The following is a 20,999-nucleotide window of genomic DNA, read 5'->3' on the forward strand; positions in this document are numbered from 1 at the left end:
TAAAAAAGGCTTTCGTTGGTTTGCTTAACCCCTTCCCCGCTGCAGTGGTCAGCAGTGCCAGTTGGCGGGGAATAGGTTAACCCCGTGTGTGTTTTCTATCCGCTGATTGAGTTATTATGGGGAATGGAGCGAGCTGGAATTAGCTCTGGCAGTGATCCGCTGGTATTAGCGCGCTGTGTGTAAATACATCGTATTGTATGGAAGTGCTCATTAGATGAACGTGGGAGTTTTGTGTTTATTTGTTCGTGTTAATTGCTGCCTAACAGTTATCGGTGCAGAAATCGGTGCACAGCCAGAGTACACGAAGTAAATGGCTTTGGGGTACTGTACTTGAGTTAGTCGGAAATCTAAAAAAAAAAAAAACAGCCAGGTTCGATTTAGAAAAGACGGGAAAATTTACAAAGATGCATTTCAGCCCCCCCCCCCCGGACGGCACCTCGAGACGGTGTAACGCGCTATTCCACTTAGTTACAAATGGCTCTGCTCTTGTTTTCCATTTGTATTTGCTAATAACAATGTGAGATAATGTGCTCTCCGCGAAGACGCTGAGCGAGATGAATGACACTTTGAGACTCATTGTGTCAGTAGGCAGGGGGTGGGGGGAGAGGAGACGGTGGAGAAGCCATAGCTCCCCCCCCCGTTGCGTGGGCTTTTGGTTCTGTGCTCGACCCCATTTGAGTGTCCAGGGGACACGGGCTCGAGTATAAAACCCCGAAACTGGCCTCGTCGCGGATAGGGTGTGGGCCGGGTAGCCGCATTGTATAACAATGGCATTCTGGAAGCAAATGGTTAAACGATAAAAAGGAGTGTGTTTCCTCTTACACGGATCCGGCCGCCTCCCGAGCAGCGTGGAATCAATCTGATCTCCGCTATAATGTGCATGTTCTGGGCGCCTGAGCTGTCATGTGTAAGGAGCTGTGAAGATGTATATTTTGAAGAGCAAAAAAAGCGCAGACCCTGCTTTTTTATCCTGCCACCCTTTAATTGTTGACTAAAATCTAATAACTGTTGTGCTAAATGAGCCATTAAATGTCCTTCTCGTAAAACATTGTGTATCAAATGATTTTGATGTTAGAAGCATAATGTCACTTTCATCTTCATGACAAGAGGCAGATAGCAAGGAACGCGGAGACAGAGAATTAATGATGAGGGAAGCAGAAGCTGGGTGGAATCCTGTAGACAGAGCTCCACTAGGGACCGAATTCAGGACCTTGGACAAGGCACTCAGCCATGCTGCTCGAGCCGCTCATATTTCACCGATATGTATCTGCCGTGGTCGTGAACAAAGTGAATGCGATCCCCGTTACATTTATAAGACATGCATTCCGGTCTCCATTAACATTTCATTGGGAGGTGGGGAGGGAGATCTTCAGAACACAGTGAGATGTTTAGCGTGAGATTTAGGTGGTATTGGATACAAACATTGTTAGTTTTAACCATTTGCTATGAGAACACCTGGTTACAAGCAGGTACCTCCTATAACACATATAGGAAGAGCAACATGCACGGGATAACACTACACATAAGATAGAGATGGGAACATGCATACAACAACACGCACTGGCTCGCTAGACAAAATGATGTGTCCTCTCGGTTGGCATCGTTGTAGCATATTGCAGGTGCCTCTCGAGTAATTATTGGGATTTTATGGTCTAGAAATGCTGCTGTTGCATAGAACAGTCAACATTAAACCCAATAATGATCAAACCAATAGCCCAGTAACTTTAATAAATATTGATTTTCATATTTGCCATTCAAGATCTACGAGTGGGGTCATCCTCCCAATAATTACTGGAGCTCTAATAGTAGGCAGAGAGCACATTATGTGTGTAAAACTAATTAATTTAATTAGTCACGTATTTAATGATCCTTGTCTCTTCCCTTTAGCTATAAACACAGGTTTCATGAGATATTGGTCTAATCTGCTATAGCTTATATGACTGAATGGTATTTTGTGTGAAGGGCCTGCAGCCATGCTGAACTCAGCAGATAAACCTCAGACAGATCATTGTTTGCCAAGCTGTGCTGAGCTTTACCATGTTCCTTCCTGAAGTCCACGGTGTGGATTTTCTTGTGTAGCAGACCTTCAGATGAACTTGTCCCGCCACTCCTACCAAGCTAAGCCGCCCTCGGCAAGTCATAGAAGATTAACACTGAACTGTGCCGGATTCAGAGATCGTGGCATATTCAGCACAGTCTTTTGAGTGCTTCCCTATGTGGCTAAAATGTATTATGTTAAATGTAACAGCTTGGGATATCTGCCTGGGCTGGCCCTTATTCCTGCTTACAGTCAAAGCAAGCAAAGAACCATTATATCTCCAGCGAATACGTCTCAACCAACACATAAGCGGTAGGAGTTCAACATCTATCAGTTCAGCCAGCTCTTTTACGGTCTCTGCATTACGATACATGGTAATACGTCATGTTGTATACCTTGCCCTCTTGATGTGGGGTGTGTGTAGTGGTGGTAAACCATTCCTATGCTGATATTTCCAGAGTTCGGGTTTAAGTCAGCCTAGTATGTAATTGTCATAACCCTTATGAAGTATTCTTATCATGTGAAACCTATTGGGGTAACTACATGGGAATGCCCACAGTTTGGTGAGAACTGCTCCAAGGAACACCGTGAACTGAACTGGACCCAAGCATGTTAAGTCCAAGTTCTATTAAAATCCTCTGGGCTGAGCCCACTGATTGGAGTTTTCTTTTTAAGGATAAGTAAATAACCCTTAGCAGGTCTTAAGTGTAAGAATCCTTATGGAAACAAGCTATGGGTGCCAGCTTACAAGTATTCCCAAGAAACAGCATTTATACGTGATAAATAATTCTGTAATTTTTGGCAGTACTATGGAGGATGTATCCAATGTTGCATTTAGTTCCAGATCAAATTTGTTAATCTATCTGCATTAACCATACGTTGGGAAGAGCCAACCTGACCCTTCTCGCACGGATACTCTGCAGGGCCAGACTTTAATAACGTCCCAAGATATTTCATATCAATGGTATTTACCTAGAGCGCATGTAATGGTTATACACATTTTACTTAATAGTAGCTAAAAGCACAATTGGTATGTGTACATAGCTCTGTGTAGTGACTGACATGCACCTGTATATTGTGGCGCATGCGCACAATGCCTTTTAGATACGACAGACTTTCAGTTAATATGCAGGGGATAGCTGCAGTGGCCTGTGGAAATCAAGCTGGGAGAAAATGGTTCTTTTAATTGTTGGCCTTGGGAGAGATGTGCAGGGGACAGCAGGGTGGGCAGGTGATGGAGCATCCCTATAATGGACCCCAGGTTGGAATGACTGTGGTCACGGGTGGATGGTAATAGCCTCCCTGAGGTTCCAGCTTCAGCTGTGGCCACCGGAACAGGATGGTTTTTGTTATTTAGGGAAGCTGAATTTTAGAACATAGTCGTGCCCTGACGAATATAAAGCAGTACAAAATATGATGAGCGGGCTCCAGAAATGACCTCCCTCCACCTTTCAGCCGGTCCCAAAGCCATTATTGACCCCTGACTACACTCTTCTCCAGATTCTGCTATCTGTGCCAAATCTGACACTGTCTCTGATAACTGACTACCAATAGACTGCAATAGGGAAAACAATGTACAGTGATGAATATAATCGGATAGAAGAGCGAAGATAGTTTCTTCAAACATTGAAACGCCCTTCAAACATTACATGAGAGCATGTCGGCTGCCCTGGACCATCATTCCCTGACCAGCGCCTAACACTTTACTGCCGTAGCCTGATGTTTTGTGTTCTTATTGATGTCTATGGAAGAACCCCTTCCTGGCTCCTAGAATTTTCTGTCTGGCTTATTAGTCCTGCATAGATTTCTTTAGCTCGGCCCGAGTTACCAAGCCTCGTTGGTGTGTTTTGCATTATTGGAACTGTAGTGCATAACAGCAGTTATGGCAAAGGAAAACCAACAGTGGATTAGTGTTTTGGTGATTCACAGGTTAAAACTACATTATTTCTCAATTACCTTCCCAATTCCATAGATGCCCCAGATTGGAATCTATCGGTCATTATGTATATATATATATATATATATATATATATATATATATATATATATATATATATATATGTGGGGGGGGGGTATGGTAGCGAGCGACGTTCTCCTTCCTCTATCTCCCTCTCTTTATTATTGTAAATTACTGCTGAGCGCTGGAGAGGTGAGCGGTTTAGCCAATTAGTGGCATTTGAGTTGGATTTGCTTGTCATTAACTGTTCTCCTGTGCAGGGCTCTTTGAAGCCAGCTCCTGTGTGATATCCTCCCAGCGGTGAGATGTTGGTAATGACAGTGGGGTCACTGGGGTGATGTGACCCGCCACCAACATCCTTTTATTGTTTTTCTTTTCCTTGGTTTTCTTTTTTATTCCAGGTTTAGCAAATAGGGCAACCACAATAACAAGTCTCCTCTCGGCACCCGGCAGGGGCTTTTGGGAGCCATTGACAGCTCTATTAAAGTGTAATCCGGTGTCCCCCCTCCTCCTACACAGTGACAGAATTATTAACAACAGATTTTAGGGGGGAAGTGACACTGATTAACCATCTCAGTACCAAGGAGCTGCGGCAAGGGCTGCTAAAACCAATAGCAGACTTTACCTATTTGGGTTCGTTATAAATTTGAAAGATACTTGTTTACTTGGCTTGCACATCCTTTGTGTATTCAAGAGGTTGGTAATTTTGAAGGTGTATTTGTATATTCGCTTTTCATTGCTTGCAGAACTGACCTGAAGGTTCCTAGTGCCCTAGAATGACTGTTTCAGGTTCACTCCTCATTCTTGCGCTCCATTAGCAGCCCAGTTGGGCTCTGTATTCCAATCTCGTATTCTCACCATTTTCAGTTTTAGGGGACATTGTGTTTGTGGCATCTCCTTAAAAAAAAAACAAAAAAAATAAAACCCTTTTATATAAAAAAGGATATTTTAAGCATTAAATGGCGATGCTTTATACCTCAGTGTGAAGTTTTGTGTATGGGAATGATTTAGTGCCACATTTCCCAATGGGGATTGTGAGTTCATTTGCAAGCTGAGCTGTGCTTCCTTCGTGCCACCATCCCGCTCACATTTCCTGAGGACCTTCCTGCCCCAAGTCCCTCTCAGCCTCCCAACCCGCTCCTCCATGAGCGGGACCCGATCAATAAATCTTTGCTGGTAAATAATTGCTATTGAGCTGTGTTTCCATGCAAGAGTGCGAGCGCTGTATTGTGACGGCCAAAGGGGGCACAACTCCCACCTATACAAATTGCCTTCGCTCTTGGGTGAGGAGCACATGTCTACGGGAGAATTTAGTCTTTCCTGCTCCGTCAAGGACGTTCATCTACACTTCTACGTGAGCCTGAACTTTGAAATGCCAGAGGACAGTGTAGAACATTGTTAGTTTAGCTAGTCTAGGAACCTATTACTAGTCCTTGTTATGGCATTTGTCTACGACAGTGGCTGACCCCAAACACCACGTTCCTGTGTTGAGTTACTGACGACAGAGTAATTGAACTCTAATATTGTTAGAATGTCATCGATTCCATAAATATTTTTTTGCTTTAATATTGGAATTGACGTCTGTTCTTGCAGAGCCAAAATTAGCTTTGGTATAATACACCGGTGGGCCGTGGTACGTTGCAGTACATATTGTCCGCTTTGAAATAATACATTCCGATAAAACTTTCTTTCTCAATTACGTTTCCTTCCTTAATATTCCTTATCTCTGGTTTCACCATAGGGCATGCTGATGAAAAGAAGTGGAAAGTCGCTGAACAAGGAGTGGAAGAAGAAATATGTCACATTGAGTGATAATGGAGTTTTGACCTATCACCCCAGTTTACATGTGAGTGCAGACTTCTAACACCACTTTGACTTTTGATCTTGTGTAACCACATGTTGGTATAAATGGGTATATCTGATGCGTGTGTGGGTTTGTGTATCTGCTCTTGGTAAATATGTATCAATTGTTTGACTTTTGACTGCCTTGTGGTGATGCCAAAACTGGTACCATAAGAAGGGGTTGTAAGAATGAGACTCTCAGTAACAAATGTTAAACACTCAGATGTATTGGAGGAATCAGGTATTAATGTACTTGGCTGGATCAAGATGAAGCACCCCTAAATCCTATTAGTTATTTCAGCGTGTATGATTTTTATAGTCAGTCTCAGGTGATTGAGTCATTTAATGCAATAAAGAACCCACACCTTGTTTATGTGGTCATGTTACATGGATCTGTTACTCATCGGTTTGAGGAGATTGATGGTTTCATTGTTTTGTGTTGTGTGTATCTTCTTTTAGTTACATGGCTCTATGTAAGTACGACTGTGTGTGCCATTTGTGTTGTGCCCCGTTGTTTGGGTATCTACATGTGTTTGGCATTCTGTGTCGGTGTATCCTGGCGCACTGCATGCCAATGTATTCATCTGCGGTAGGGCTGTTCGGAGGTGACGTCTGTCCGAGACGCCCTCCTCCCCAGGTGATGGTCTCTACGAGCTCTTTGTTACATCCTTGTCAAAACTGAAAAATTCTCTAATCAACAGCAGTCTGTCCGCAGCCCCCTGGACCCCTGGCGGTGTGTCCCCTCTCTATGTGCTTGCTGGCGCTCGCGTCTCCAGGCTGCTGATTACATTAGGCTAAGCTGCAGAGGAAATGAACCGTGTCTTATTTAGGTGCAAGTAGCTCCCACGTAGCTGGGGCCTGGGGCACTTTTAAAGCATTTTATGGCATTAAAATTAGTGTTGCTTCCCTCTGTGCTGCTGCGTGTAATGCCTTAAACTCAATAAGCAAAAGGCGAGAGAGCCCCCGCTCCCTCCCTTCTCTCTCTTCCTTCGCTCTCCCTTCGCTGCAGAGAGGTTATGTGCTTCGTTCTTTTTTTTTTTTTTCTTTTTTTTTTAACCGATGAGTTTTTTTTGTCTGAAAATCTTGGTCAGGAAGGGCTACTGGCGACCCGGCATCAGCAGCGTGGCACAGGGATGTATATATGTATAAGTCCATCTCGAGATAGATGTGTATGTACATATAGTTTGTAAATATATACGTGTGTATATACGTATGGTATGTAAATATATACAAACATACACACGTAATAAGAGCGCACCAACCGGGGCTACGAATGCTACACATTTCTGTGTCTTCACGTAAACACACTTAGGTGACGCTTAACTTAGATGAATATCTCTTACATTTAAAAAAAATAAATAAATAAGATGGTGAACTTTTTATAAAAAAAATACAACCCCCCCAATGCCCCCCTCTAGTAATTTTACTTCTGAAAACATCTGCCGTCTCGTCAGTCTCTCCAGTCTCGCCACTGCTGCTTTTTTCATCGGTAAAATGTTCATCTGTGCAAAATAAACTCGTCTGCTATCATACATATCCCTACGTGCAAGCAATCCACGTGCGGGGTAAGTGATAGTACGGTGTGAGTGTAGCAGGTAAAGGGTACATTTCTATAAGGTAATAGATGGCGGGTTCCGATGTCATTGTAAGCGGTGCTCGTTATCGCCAACAACGGACCTGATCTTCTGATTTATTTAGATACTTTGGCAATATTCACAGGTGATTTTTTTTTTTTTTTCCATTTTATTTTGTTCTTGCGAGAAAGCTGCAGACCTCACATTTCTCAGTGAATAAGCCCCTTTAGAACGATCTCTGCTGTGACTGATTTGGAAAAGCATCAGTATAAAATAGTACGGCGATTGCGGGATCGCGTGGCCACGGATGGGAGCTGGATACTGACCCCCTATATCTGTAAGGATGCAGCAGACTGTGGAGCAATCCGACGAATCTGCTTTCTGCTGCCGTTTGGCTGCCGTCTGCGCCGGCTAATTGTTGCTGCTATAAGAGCTTGCCCCGGGGGTCCGATATAAAGTCACTCGCAGCCCTCCCTCCCAAGAAGGAAAGTTCTCATTCCCACCCAGCCCCAGAGCAGTGCCCCATGAGGTGCCAGTCACAGGGTGCGAGGCGGCAGCCAGACCCCACGGAGACCCCATTCTTCAAGTAAAGATCCCCCCTCCCACTGCGCAGTGTGCGCCTCTCCTCCTCACCACATCTCATTTGCATCTGGGACATCAATTAGCATGTTTGTTGAGGCTAATTGAATGAAACTCAATCATAGCCCTTAATTGCTTGCCTATGTAAAAAGAAATCACATTAATGCAGCTAATTAAGTGTATGGCAATAAGATGCAACATAATTAGTGAGAGAGATGTTAACCCTTTTACTGCTTGGGGTAAAAACACATTGCAGAACAACGCGTTACACCTGTGTATGGCATTCTTCGGAAGCGAGCCGTGTTGAGATTTGGAGTTTAAATCATGGAAAGCAAGATTTTTTTTTTTATCATTTTAATCTATCATCCCTTTTGTAACGTCCATGCTCAAACATCCCACTTACCCGAACACATACAGATTGCTTTCCGTGCAGGTTTTTTGCCGGTCCCATGTGCTATTTTTGCGTGTTTCTTTTTTGTCTTGTTTTGTTTCCAAATACAGGTTTTTCCCGCATAAACGATAAGAGAAACGCCGCCCTGCCACATGTGTCAAGTGCAACGCGGCCAGCGTCCGAAACGCAAATAATGGGAAACACAGTGACAGGGGGCGACTCAATTCCTTTTTCAGACAGATAATCTCCCCCTTCATGTGGGTTTATTTGTTTCTAATGTTAAGAGATCAGCGGCAGCGCGAGCCGAGCATGCTAATAGCCTGGCAATTATCTCTTTTTCAGGTTTTCAAGGGGCAGAAAGGGGCTCTGGCAAAGGGGGGGGTCCGTGGAGTGGCCCCCAGAGACTTGTTAAACGCTCTTTATCTCACGAGTGCTGGTGCGGCCTCCTCCTCCAGTCTTGTTAAGTGTCCGTGTACCTTGATCTTCTGCTGTTTGCCTGTGATCAGTGATTTTGGATGGGGGTGGAATGGGTAGCAATCTGCATATGTGAGCCGGGATGCGCAGCCCGTTACTGGTGGTGATCCGCAGGATGAGATGAGGTCAGCTTTTAATAAGTCATTTCTTGTACCTCGACCTCGATGAGGTGTCTCGCTTTGACCCTCTGCTAGGGGGCACGGCTCACCAGAACGCTGATTTGTCATTATTTGTAGTCATTATTTTTGCTGTTCCTTTCTTCTGGTGGTAGTCATTTGACACACGTGTACATGGTTGTTTTTCCATTGCATCATATATGTTACAGCTATATTTTGTCCCTTGTGATCAGAACACACAGCCCGCGCATGGCTAGTATGCTCCTGTTGACGTGGGGTTTTCACTTGTGTTCACTCTCCTTTGGTGGGTCAATGTGATTCCATTACACATTATCTTAATATTCAATGATTTATTTGAGTCGACCTGAGCCTTTTATACTCGGCTGTGGGCAGCGGGACTTGTGACACATGCCGAATTGTCATGTGGTGCATCCCTGATGCCTGGTTTCTAGTCCTGCCTAAGTATATGAAACATGTATGACGGTATATGATGCGGTTTGCGTGACGGTACCATGCTGACTTTCACATCCCATGTCAATTCTGATTCCTTTAAGGATTATATGCAGAATGTCCATGGTAAAGAGATTGATCTCCTCAGGACCACAGTCAAAGTTCCAGGGAAACGGCCTCCACGAGCAACATCATCTTGCGCGCCAATTGCCAGCCCGAAAACCAACGGCCTCACAAAGGAGGTTAGCGGGCTGCAGATCTCCTCTAACACAGGTATGGGATAGCTTGGATTGCCTGCTGCGCTGTAAATGTGTATGTTGCAAGCAGTGGAAGTTTTGTGTAGGATCTTGTATGTTGTGTGCCGAGTACATCCAGCTAGTGTGCTTTCTGAGCAGTGTGCGCTTCTTGGTAAGTTATACGAGATCAGGTGCCTTATGCGAGATGTGCAATTGTACCAGTAATTGTAGTTTATTCTCAGTTCTTCTTTATATATGTAGAATAATCATTTAGGTGATAAGTTCATTTCCATTTTATATGATGTTTTGTAGGTTCATTCTTTTTTTCAACGAGGTCTTGAAAGCCTACGTAACGCTACATATTCTATAAATATTCCCGAAAGTCACAAACAGTGTTCTCTTGGGTCACTAGGCAAGCTTATTTGTAAATAATTACATTTTCTGTTCTATCGCTGATCAGTTGCTGTTTCCAAATTCTACACTTTACAGTTCTATGTGCTAAATGAACCCTAATTATATTTACAGATGAAAATAAGCAATAAATGTGCTAAAAACTCACCTTATGTGCACACCACGAGGAAGGGTATTTTCTGTTCTGAGTCTGAGTGATCTTGTCTGTTCTCTCTCATCGACCGGTCTCTACTTATATGAGGTTAACTTTACTCCTAGTATCTACAAAACTGTTACATTGGCTGACTGGCATAAAGCACAACCTATAAGCAGCTTTAATGAAAGCAATTAGTTATTGAAGTGCCAGGATGCCAACAAGTCTCAGTTCACACTAAAATGCACTGCACCCTGGAATCAATTTTGTGGCAGAAGTGAACAAATGGATCTCCGCCTCCCTTGCTACGTTATGTGGCCTCCATTTCCAATGGGTGGCGGGTTGGGGTTAGGGCTGTTGGAATACAACACCCAAGCCTTCATTACTGTTACCTCCCGCTTGATGAATATAGCATTATTTTATCTGGTTTCAACTAAGATAATGGTGGGCAGAGAAGAACAAAGTTTAAAAAATGAGTACCATATAAATATGATAGGTAACAAAAATCACCATGAATGAGCGTGAGTGGAAGAATTCAGGACAGAAGGGTGGGTAATGTATAATATAATAATGTGTCTCTTAGCTGGAAGTAAAGAAGTGCAGGGAAAGGTGATGGAGAAGACTTCGAAGGTGGAGTAGAGGAGACCACAGCAAGTCCGATGTTTATAGTCAGAGGAATATAGCATTGTAAATGAATGTAGAGTTGTAAATGAGATGCGTGTCTCATGGTATTTTTTGTTAAAACATGTAAAACTTAATGTATTGCCAGCTTCTCACACTGAGACAGGGGGTGAAAACTCCCCCTCCTCAACTCTTCACTAGCCCCAGGTCTCTTTCATAATGTTAAATCCATCAAGAGGCAAGGGGCTGATTTTTACCCAAAACCACTAATGTGTTTTCGGTGCTGAACTGCTGATGACATCTTAAAAGTCCTCATCGTGCCGCGTCCTCCACACTCCAACAATCAGAACATCTCGTAAACCCATAAAATCCAAACTAATAGCAATGAATATTCAGTGACCTAGAATACTAATTATTGTCATGAATATTAATGCCATCGGACTTGCTTTGGTCCCCTGTGTTCCTCCTCCTCCCCATTGTCTGTCTGCATCTCCTATCTCCTCAACACTTTTCCTTTTTACTTTATAGTACCCGTATAAAAACACATGCATTTGTGTGCACGTCTGTATGTGTATATAAATGTGTGTGTGTGAATGCATGAAATATATATATATATTTTATTATTATTATTTTTTTTAAACTACTTCTTCCACCACTACTTAGATTCTGACATATACTTTCCTCCCCGTCGTGTCTCCTGCTTCCTTTTTCTCCATCCGGTATGTTTTTCCTTTACCGTTTTTAATCCTTGACCACTTTTTTAATTCTTTGTTCTCCGTCTCCCCCATTACACGCTGATCACCTCTCTTCCTGCCTCTCACCCGCTTCTCTCACGCTTCCCACTCTGCTGTGCTCTATGTCTCATAATGAGAGTTTAAGAGGGGGCTTTTTTGTCCTCAAACAGTGGTGGGGGCAATAAGCAGGCCTTGATTAACGACATGGGGGGGGCAATTTCACGTGACTACAGCCCCTTCCACTGGCCCCCTCACGGAGGGAAGCTCCTCTCTAGGCGTCCTCCAGCTCTCAGATTAATGGCATCGCAGGATGCATTTCGGATACATTGCAAAGGTTTCTATCTAATGGCTTCAGCCATTTCCTCTTTGAGTGACAGGCGCGGGAAGTAATCGGCTGTGCAGAATGGCAGCACATTGCTAGTACTTAAGTGTACATTATCCCTGTTGTGTGTCCTGCAGAGGCTGTTTATCAGGACGCCTCTCGCAGCCGACAGGCACCAACTGATGTCGCTCTCGCTGTGGCAGGAGCAAGTAAATGTGAGACTAATATTAATAATAAAGATAGCGCAAGTGAGAGCCAGAGACGGGGAAAGTCTTCTTGTGATTGGGAAGCGGGGTAACATGGGCTTGGCGCAAGTCTCTGCTGCCATTCGTTGGACCAGGACTCGTTCTGCTTCCCGATCACACACAACACTTTCTGTTCCTGCCCTTCTCTCCTTATCTTTTTATCTTTTCCCTTCTGCTTTTTCATCTTTTTTCTGCGATTTCTAACTGCTATTCTTTTTTCCCTTTGCGTTTCTTTAACGCTTCTTGGGTCCCCTTTTCCTCTCCCTTTTACTTTCTTCCAGCACTTGTTTATTACTTCCGCTTCTCGTCCCTCATTTATGCTCTGTTTTCCTTTTGCTGTCAATTCTTTGTTTCTCTTTCCTTCACTTTATTTCCTGCCACCTCCATTTTTCTTTTTTTCATTTTTTGCTCATTGTCTCCCCTGTTCCTCTTCCAAACAAAACTCGTGTGAGTAGATATATGGTACATATTATTACGTAGATACCCATAACGCCCTCCCTTTGTCTGTTCCGTGTTCTATGTCGGTGCAAATCCAAATGTATCCTCTCTGCGGTTTCAGTCTGTTTTGAGCGTTTAGAGTTTTAAATCCCTTCATTCATTTTAAATTGTATTCTAATGTCTTATCTCTTTTATCTCATTTATTTCTGTTTCTCTATACCTGTTTTGATACATATTGTTATCAAAAAGACAGATACCTACAGATAAAGACACACTCATGATGTTAGCAGTGATGGAAGTGATGGAAATAGCAGTGCCAAGATGCTGCTTGTAGGCAACACTGTGTTGTGTGAATTAAAGCGATGACTTAATTGCTGTTAATTTCTTAAAAAAATATTATCAAATCCAGCAGTTGCCTGCCCTTGTGATGATATACATGGTCACTTTTTAATGATCACTGGATATCCTCTATAGCTTGGTACCAAACTGAATGATTCATGTAGAAACTTCCTCCTGTCTAACCTGTCCAGGGAATGTGACCAGCAGCACATCCGTCACCCAGATGGCTAGTGGCCCGAGTGGAATTAGTCTTGGATCATTCAGCAGGATGGACGGGATGCACCAAAGGTCGTATTCTGTGTCCAGTGCCGATCAGTGGAGTGAGGGCGCTGTCATCGCCAACTCAGCTATCAGCAGCGGTAAGGACATGCCAAAAACCATCTCCATTTAATATCTTCCTCGCCAGCCAATGGCCGGTTTTTATATGTGTGTGGAGCATTTGACAATTTTGTGACAGGTCAGGTACATTACTGTCAATCCTCACCTACTCTCTTTTTGCAATTCTGGGGTTAACGTTCTGTTAAAAAAAAAACTTTTAAAAGTGGCAAATGTCTCACATGAACAACTTTTCTATTTACTATCGCCCCTTTATATACAGAAAAGTTGTGCTTCTAATAGTGGATTAACAAAATAATTCATACCAAGCATTCCAGCTTGAGCATAGCAGTTTTTTGCCCATCCCAAAGATGTGACTTTTATTTGAGGTGACCGGGTACTGCTTATCCTTCAACTATGTAATTATTTGCAAATAGCCCACCAGCTTTTCCTGGCACTGAGAAGTACTGGGATCTATGAGGAGCGAGCAACTCTAAACTGTACCCTGCCCGCCCCAACCACGCTCTAAACTGTACCCTGTCTGCCACCACCACAATGCTCTAAACTGTACCCTGCCCGCCCCACCACGATCTAAACTGTACCCTGCCCGCCACCACCACAATGCTCTAAACTGTACCCTGCCCGCCACCACCCTCTAAACTGTACTCTGCCCGCCACCACCACCACCACCCTCTAAACTGTACCGTGAACACTGTGGTATACTGCACTGCGCCTTGCCCACCACAACCACCATCTTAAACTTACTGTGCCCATTTCCACGCACAAAACCTCTGCCTGCTGCCACACTGAACTTCGCAATGCCCACCAAACACACTGCTTGCCAAAGCACGCTATACAGCACCGCTCAGTGAAGCACATTTTAATCACCAACCCCCTGCAGCATCCTACAGTCCTGTATCCTCCCCAAAAACAATCGTAAGAAATCTAATACTACTTTCTCAGTTTATGTCCTTATTTTTTGAAATGATCGTATAAGGGTGATGTTCATGAATTGGTTAATGCAAAGGAACAACTTTTAGCTGTAATTTGCACAAGTTCTCTGGTTCGGGAGCTGAGATTTTCTAGGGATTTCAGGTGCTGCAGACAGCAGAGGTAGGGACGTAGCCGTAACCCCATTGAAGTGACAGTCGGGGATGAGGCTTTCAGCTTCTTCCAAGAGAAAAGCACAAGAAAGGGAAAAATTCCTCCGAGTGACAATCTTGTGACGGGGAAAACGGAACAGAGGGAAATGGAGAAGAGAGATGTCTTCAGAGGCGCAAGAAATAATAACAAGGATCTATGCAGCCAAAAAAAGACAGCCGAGTATTTGGAAGGGGGGTAGGAGGGGGAGCGAGTTTGAAGATGTCTCCTGTACAAGACGCTATTTGTGAGCATTGTCACAGAGGAACAATACAATCCGCAGAGAGCCCCAGAAAATGGTTTGCGTGTCTTTTATTCCTCTAGATCAGGATCCTTAAAAGAGAATTGGCGACCTTGTCTTCTCATGTTAATGCGACAGCTATGAGCTTTGGAAAAGATTGGGATTGGTCTTGGCTACAAGGGGAGCATGTGCCCAAGGGTGTAGGCCTCCTCATCACAGATCGCACAACCTGTGTATCTTACTGCAATATAGATATTAGGCATGGGGTGTAGGAACCTCTCATATACCCCGCAAAAAGCCTAGAAAGTATTGGGTTTGCCCTATTGTCTTGTCCTATATTATAGACTGTGCTTGCGGTTAGTCCCTACGTGGAGGAACCATAATGGGGTAGGTCCAGACTAAGGTGTGTACCTACGGACCTGTTTCTTCTTCTGACGTCACCGGATACGGAGTACTGACGGATTTTGTTGCTGCTGTATTTGTGTGGTGATATAGTTTTATGGTTAAAGAATTTTGGCATAAAATTGACGTCGGGTACACGGGTCAGTATCAAAAGTTGTAGAGACAACGGCAACCACCAAGTGACTATATGGTGACGCGACCACCTACCGTCCCAGAATCCTCCACTCTTGACCATCGGTTTAATTTTATCGGCTGCTAGGCTGTCACCACAGCTAGTTTCATAGCAATAAAGGGTTAACTTCCCCAGTGGAAAAAACTCATCAAGAATATGACAAAAAGGGAAATGAGGAATAATCAGGTACTTGGCAATGCGAGAAAAATGATAAATGCTTCCGATATTTCTTGCAATAAACTTTTCCGAAAGTGCCCCCCCTCCCCATTCTTTCCAGACAGCAAATTCAATCTCTCAGACCCCCCTTACCCGTGGCCCACTCACGCTGCACCATCAACGCTCATTGTTCCATACTTTTAAGGGTTTTTTTTTTATTTTATTTTATTATTTCCTATTTTTTTTTGTCATTTACTTCAAACATGTAAAATCCTTTTAATTTAAACTTTCTCTCTTCCTTTCATTAAAAGGTTTCGGAATCTAAAAGCGCTGTGTTAATGCGCGTGTGATATCAGCGGGGCCGGGGAGAGAAGTTTTTTCTCTTGTTTCTTCTTGTTCTTCTCTATCTTTGGGATTTAAATGTCCCCCTTTGCCAGTGAATATGCTGCTTATTGTCCCTGCTTTTTGTGCAAGACAAAATAACACACATCGGGCTCTCATATTATTTTCTGATTTCAATGCCGTCTTCCCCCCTCCCCGCATTCAATTAACGGCATGCATGGGGGGCAGAGTAAAAGGATCTTATTTTTTTAAGCAGCCCGTGTTTCCCTGTGGCTCCCGCCTTTTGAAAAGCTCTCTGAACGTTTCCTAATTAGATAAATTACTTTATCTGAAGGGCCACAAAACAGGAGGTGCTGCGAGAGAATAAAAAAAGCGCAGGAGTGCGGTCTATAGATCGGGGGAGGAGGCAGGCGTCGGAGGGTCTCGTGTCAGATTCTTGCCCGCTTTTTGCCGGCTGTGTGGTATCTGCTACCTGACTTGTAAAATTAGCTGTCTTGTACGATTTGTCAGTGGAGCAGTGAAGCTCTCAAGCAACTCCGGGCGGGAAAATGATTCTGTCATATCGTAACCGCTTTACCGCCGGATCACCTGGAAAGCCGGCTTAGGGGGGCTTTCCCATTAACGAAGCGGCCAGAAACACCCAAATCTCCGTATGTTAAACGCTAGGCGCCGGACGCTTTGGCTCTGGGCCTTCCTCCACTTGCTGTAGGGTGTCTAGAATCCCGTTGGTCTCGTTGAATTGTAAAACGGCAAGATATACGTGAAAACATTCTAAAGCCGCTTCACATGTGTGTTATTTCTGCCAGAGGAGCAACTGGAATTTTATTATTTTTCACAAAAGACCAACATATTTTAGCGTTTTGATGCTTGATGTGTCGTTCTTCATCAATTGATGCTCTCAAAAAAAGTCAGAGCATTGCTATACGTTACTGCCCACGGTCCACATTAAGGTAGCATGATTTTTTTAAAATAAAACAAGAAAAAAATATTAAGAACATTTAAGTTCTTGCATAACTGCTAGTTGAGGAACACGACGACAGAGACCTGAAACTCCAGAACATTTGCAGAAGAACGGCTTGTTTCTTTGTTACAATCCTATCGCTCCGGTGTCTGGTGTATGCTTTCACTCATCAGGCATGATGGCTCCATATTCTTCCGTTATTAAACATTGGTATCTTTGTAGCCTTATTCAGTTGCCTGCTTTCCATATTCACATAACTTGCCAACCAGAAGTTTGCGGTGCTGCAGAATGCCAAATGCTTGTATGGCCGGGCAGTCATTAGTTCTTTGGCAGTAACGTGGCTACGGCGCTCTTTGCTTTAACTCGTATCCTAACCGGGTGCAGCCATCAGCAACCAGAAAGCAGTGAAACCGGTAAAATCCCAAGTTGCGGAAACAGTATATCTTGAGGCAGTAGAATCAGCGTCTCAGTTCCCCACTCTGATACACCGCCATCTTGTTTGAGAAAAAATCCGGTTACGGACATAAAACCGTTTTTGGATACAGGTAATAGAGCGAGCAATCACACAGATTCATTGTGAGGCTCGAAATGTTTGCATTTTATTTTATTTTTGGAGGACGTGCCGTTTCCCAGAGTCTTCGCCAGTCACAACATGACCAGAGGGTATTGCCAGGACAATATGTGGCATCCTGTCAGCTGAGATAAGTTGCCATATTTTCCACTTGAGCTGAAGCTAAATGATTGTACAATAAGTTACGAGTGTCCTTGAGAGCAGGCCGGTGACGGCAGCGATCACTCGGAGGGTTCATCTCCCCGCTGCTGATATTTATGGGATGTGAATGTTATTTTATTCCTTGCCTGTCTCTGACACTAAGCTGATCGGAGCTGCTGCCCAGAGGAGAGGGGTATATTTTGGGAGCGGGTGGGACGGGTTCTTGCTAGCGCAATAAAACAGGATTGTGAATGTACAAGATCTATAAAATAATTGAAATTGTTGTGTCGTGGGGAGAAGCAGCGCAATCTAAATAGACGATGTCTCTTCTCCCCGTCCCCTCCCTCTCGGTTTCTTCTACACTCTTTGAGCTCTTCTTATTTTCTTCATTTCATCCTTCGCTATTTTTCTGTCTCTTTTTGCTCTGTCTATTTCATGCTGTTCTGTTATTTCATTGTCTCATTTATTATTATCTTTTACCCACATACTCTTTTCTTTCTGTCTGGTCTTTTTCCCCCCTCTTTGGATACATCGGATTTAGTCATGTTTTCTCTTATTGTTACAGACACGGGCCTGGGTGACTCCGTGTGCTCCAGTCCAAGCATCTGCAGCACCGCGAGCCCGAAGATAGACCCGCCGCCCTCTCCCCACGCCAACCGCAAAAAGCACCGCCGAAAGAAAAGCACCAGCAACTTCAAAGCCGACGGCCTGTCCAGCACGGCCGAAGGTGAGAGCCCTCTTCCACTGTCTGTAATCACATTAACCCTTTCATTGTCACAGCCATTAAGGAATGCGACGGAGAAACTTTGTTCTGATGTGAACATCAAATCTTGCTCCACCGTGGGCTCGTTCTTTACGGTTTCACCGCTGCAAAAAAGATAAACTCCTTTCATAAACACTGTTCTAACAAACCTATGAGCAACCCTTAAACCTGTACACCGTCAGCATGCAGATTTATACAGCTGCGCCCTGCGGTATTCTGCAAAAGCAGCCCACGGCATAGAGAGAGAAGAATAGGTTTACAGAGTATGTGTCCATTTGCCAATGTTGTGGCTGCCTGACGGAATTCCATGTCCCACCCAAATAGGTCCCCGTCGCCCTCCTCGACTGGCGATATGAGATACAGTTTAGGTATCGGAGCACTGGGGATGTGGGATACAGTTTAGGTATCGGAGCACTGGGGATGTGGGATACAGTTTAGGTATCGGAGCACTGGGGATGTGAGATACAGTTTAGGTATCGGAGCACTGGGGATATGAGATACAGTTTAGGTATCGGTGTACTGGGGATGTGAGATACAGTTTAGGTATCGGAGCACTGGGGATATGAGATACAGTTTAGGTATCGATGCACTGGCGATATGAGATACAGTTTAGGTATCGATGCACTGGCGATATGAGATACAGTTTAGGTATCGATGCACTGGGGATATGAGATACAGTTTAGGTATCGGTGCACTGGGGATGTGAGATACAGTTTAGGTATCGGTGCACTGGGGATGTGGGATACAGTTTAGGTATCGGAGCACTGGGGATATGGGATACAGTTTAGGTATCGGAGCACTGGGGATGTGGGATACAGTTTAGGTATCGGAGCACTGGGGATATGGGATACAGTTTAGGTATCGGAGCACTGGGGATATGGGATACAGTTTAGGTATCGGAGCACTGGGGATGTGGGATACAGTTTAGGTATCGGAGCACTGGGGATGTGAGATACAGTTTAGGTATCGGTGCACTGGGGATGTGGGATACAGTTTAGGTATCGGAGCACTGGGGATGTGAGATACAGTTTAGGTATCGGAGCACTGGGGATATGAGATACAGTTTAGGTATCGGAGCACTGGGGATGTGGGATACAGTTTAGGTATCGGAGCACTGGGGATGTGGGATACAGTTTAGGTATCGGAGCACTGGGGATGTGGGATACAGTTTAGGTATCGGAGCACTGGGGATGTGGGATACAGTTTAGGTATCGGTGCACTGGGGATGTGGGATACAGTTTAGGTATCGGTGCACTGGGGATATGAGATACAGTTTAGGTATCGGAGCACTGGGGATGTGAGATACAGTTTAGGTATCGGAGCACTGGGGATATGAGATACGGTTTAGGTATCGGAGCACTGGGGATGTGGGATACAGTTTAGGTATCGGAGCACTGGGGATATGGGATACAGTTTAGGTATCGGAGCACTGGGGATGTGGGATACAGTTTAGGTATCGGAGCACTGGGGATGTGGGATACAGTTTAGGTATCGGTGCACTGGGGATGTGGGATACAGTTTAGGTATCGGTGCACTGGGGATATGAGATACAGTTTAGGTATCGGTGCACTGGGGATGTGGGATACAGTTTAGGTATCGGTGCACTGGGGATATGAGATACAGTTTAGGTATCGGAGCACTGGGGATGTGGGATACAGTTTAGGTATCGGAGCACTGGGGATGTGGGATACAGTTTAGGTATCGGTGCACTGGGGATATGAGATACAGTTTAGGTATCGGAGCACTGGGGATATGGGATACGGTTTAGGTATCCGTGCACTGGGGATATGAGATACAGTTTAGGTATTGGAGCACTGGGGATATGGGATACAGTTTAGGTATCGGAGCACTGGGGATATGGGATACAGTTTAGGTATCGGAGCACTGGGGATATGGGATACAGTTTAGGTATCGGTGTACTGGGGATATGGGATACAGTTTAGGTATCGGAGCACTGGGGATGTGAGATACAGTTTAGGTATCGGAGCACTGGGGATGTGGGATACAGTTTAGGTATCGGAGCACTGGGGATGTGAGATACAGTTTAGGTATCGGTGCACTGGGGATGTGGGATACAGTTTAGGTATCGGAGCACTGGGGATGTGAGATACAGTTTAGGTATCGGAGCACTGGGGATATGAGATACAGTTTAGGTATCGGAGCACTGGGGATGTGGGATACAGTTTAGGTATCGGAGCACTGGGGATGTGGGATACAGTTTAGGTATCGGAGCACTGGGGATGTGGGATACAGTTTAGGTATCGGAGCACTGGGGATGTGGGATACAGTTTAGGTATCGGTGCACTGGGGATGTGGGATACAGTTTAGGTATCGGTGCACTGGGGATATGAGATACAGTTTAGGTATCGGAGCACTGGGGATGTGAGATACAGTTTAGGTATCGGAGCACTGGGGATATGAGATACGGTTTAGGTATCGGAGCACTGGGGATGTGGGATACAGTTTAGGTATCGGAGCACTGGGGATATGGGATACAGTTTAGGTATCGGAGCACTGGGGATGTGGGATACAGTTTAGGTATCGGAGCACTGGGGATGTGGGATACAGTTTAGGTATCGGTGCACTGGGGATGTGGGATACAGTTTAGGTATCGGTGCACTGGGGATATGAGATACAGTTTAGGTATCGGTGCACTGGGGATGTGGGATACAGTTTAGGTATCGGTGCACTGGGGATATGAGATACAGTTTAGGTATCGGAGCACTGGGGATGTGGGATACAGTTTAGGTATCGGAGCACTGGGGATGTGGGATACAGTTTAGGTATCGGTGCACTGGGGATATGAGATACAGTTTAGGTATCGGAGCACTGGGGATATGGGATACGGTTTAGGTATCCGTGCACTGGGGATATGAGATACAGTTTAGGTATTGG

At 44.5% G+C, this 20,999-nt stretch overlaps 1 protein-coding gene across 7 annotated transcripts in view; it reads left to right on the forward strand.

Moving 5' to 3' along the window:
- The window catches only part of AGAP1 (ArfGAP with GTPase domain, ankyrin repeat and PH domain 1), a 155,536-nt gene that overhangs the window by 112,870 nt on the left and 21,667 nt on the right, over window positions 1–20,999 (forward strand). For all 7 annotated transcript variants that reach the window (XM_053470481.1, XM_053470482.1, XM_053470483.1 and 4 more), the window contains 4 exons: window positions 5,737–5,841; window positions 9,526–9,694; window positions 13,092–13,259; window positions 17,907–18,068. In XM_053470481.1, the coding sequence (XP_053326456.1) occupies window positions 5,737–5,841; window positions 9,526–9,694; window positions 13,092–13,259; window positions 17,907–18,068 (604 nt within the window). The remainder of the gene's footprint in view (window positions 1–5,736; window positions 5,842–9,525; window positions 9,695–13,091; window positions 13,260–17,906; window positions 18,069–20,999) is intronic.

This window comes from Spea bombifrons, chromosome 7 (genome assembly GCF_027358695.1).
Source record: "Spea bombifrons isolate aSpeBom1 chromosome 7, aSpeBom1.2.pri, whole genome shotgun sequence".
Lineage (NCBI taxonomy): Eukaryota > Metazoa > Chordata > Amphibia > Anura > Pelobatidae > Spea > Spea bombifrons.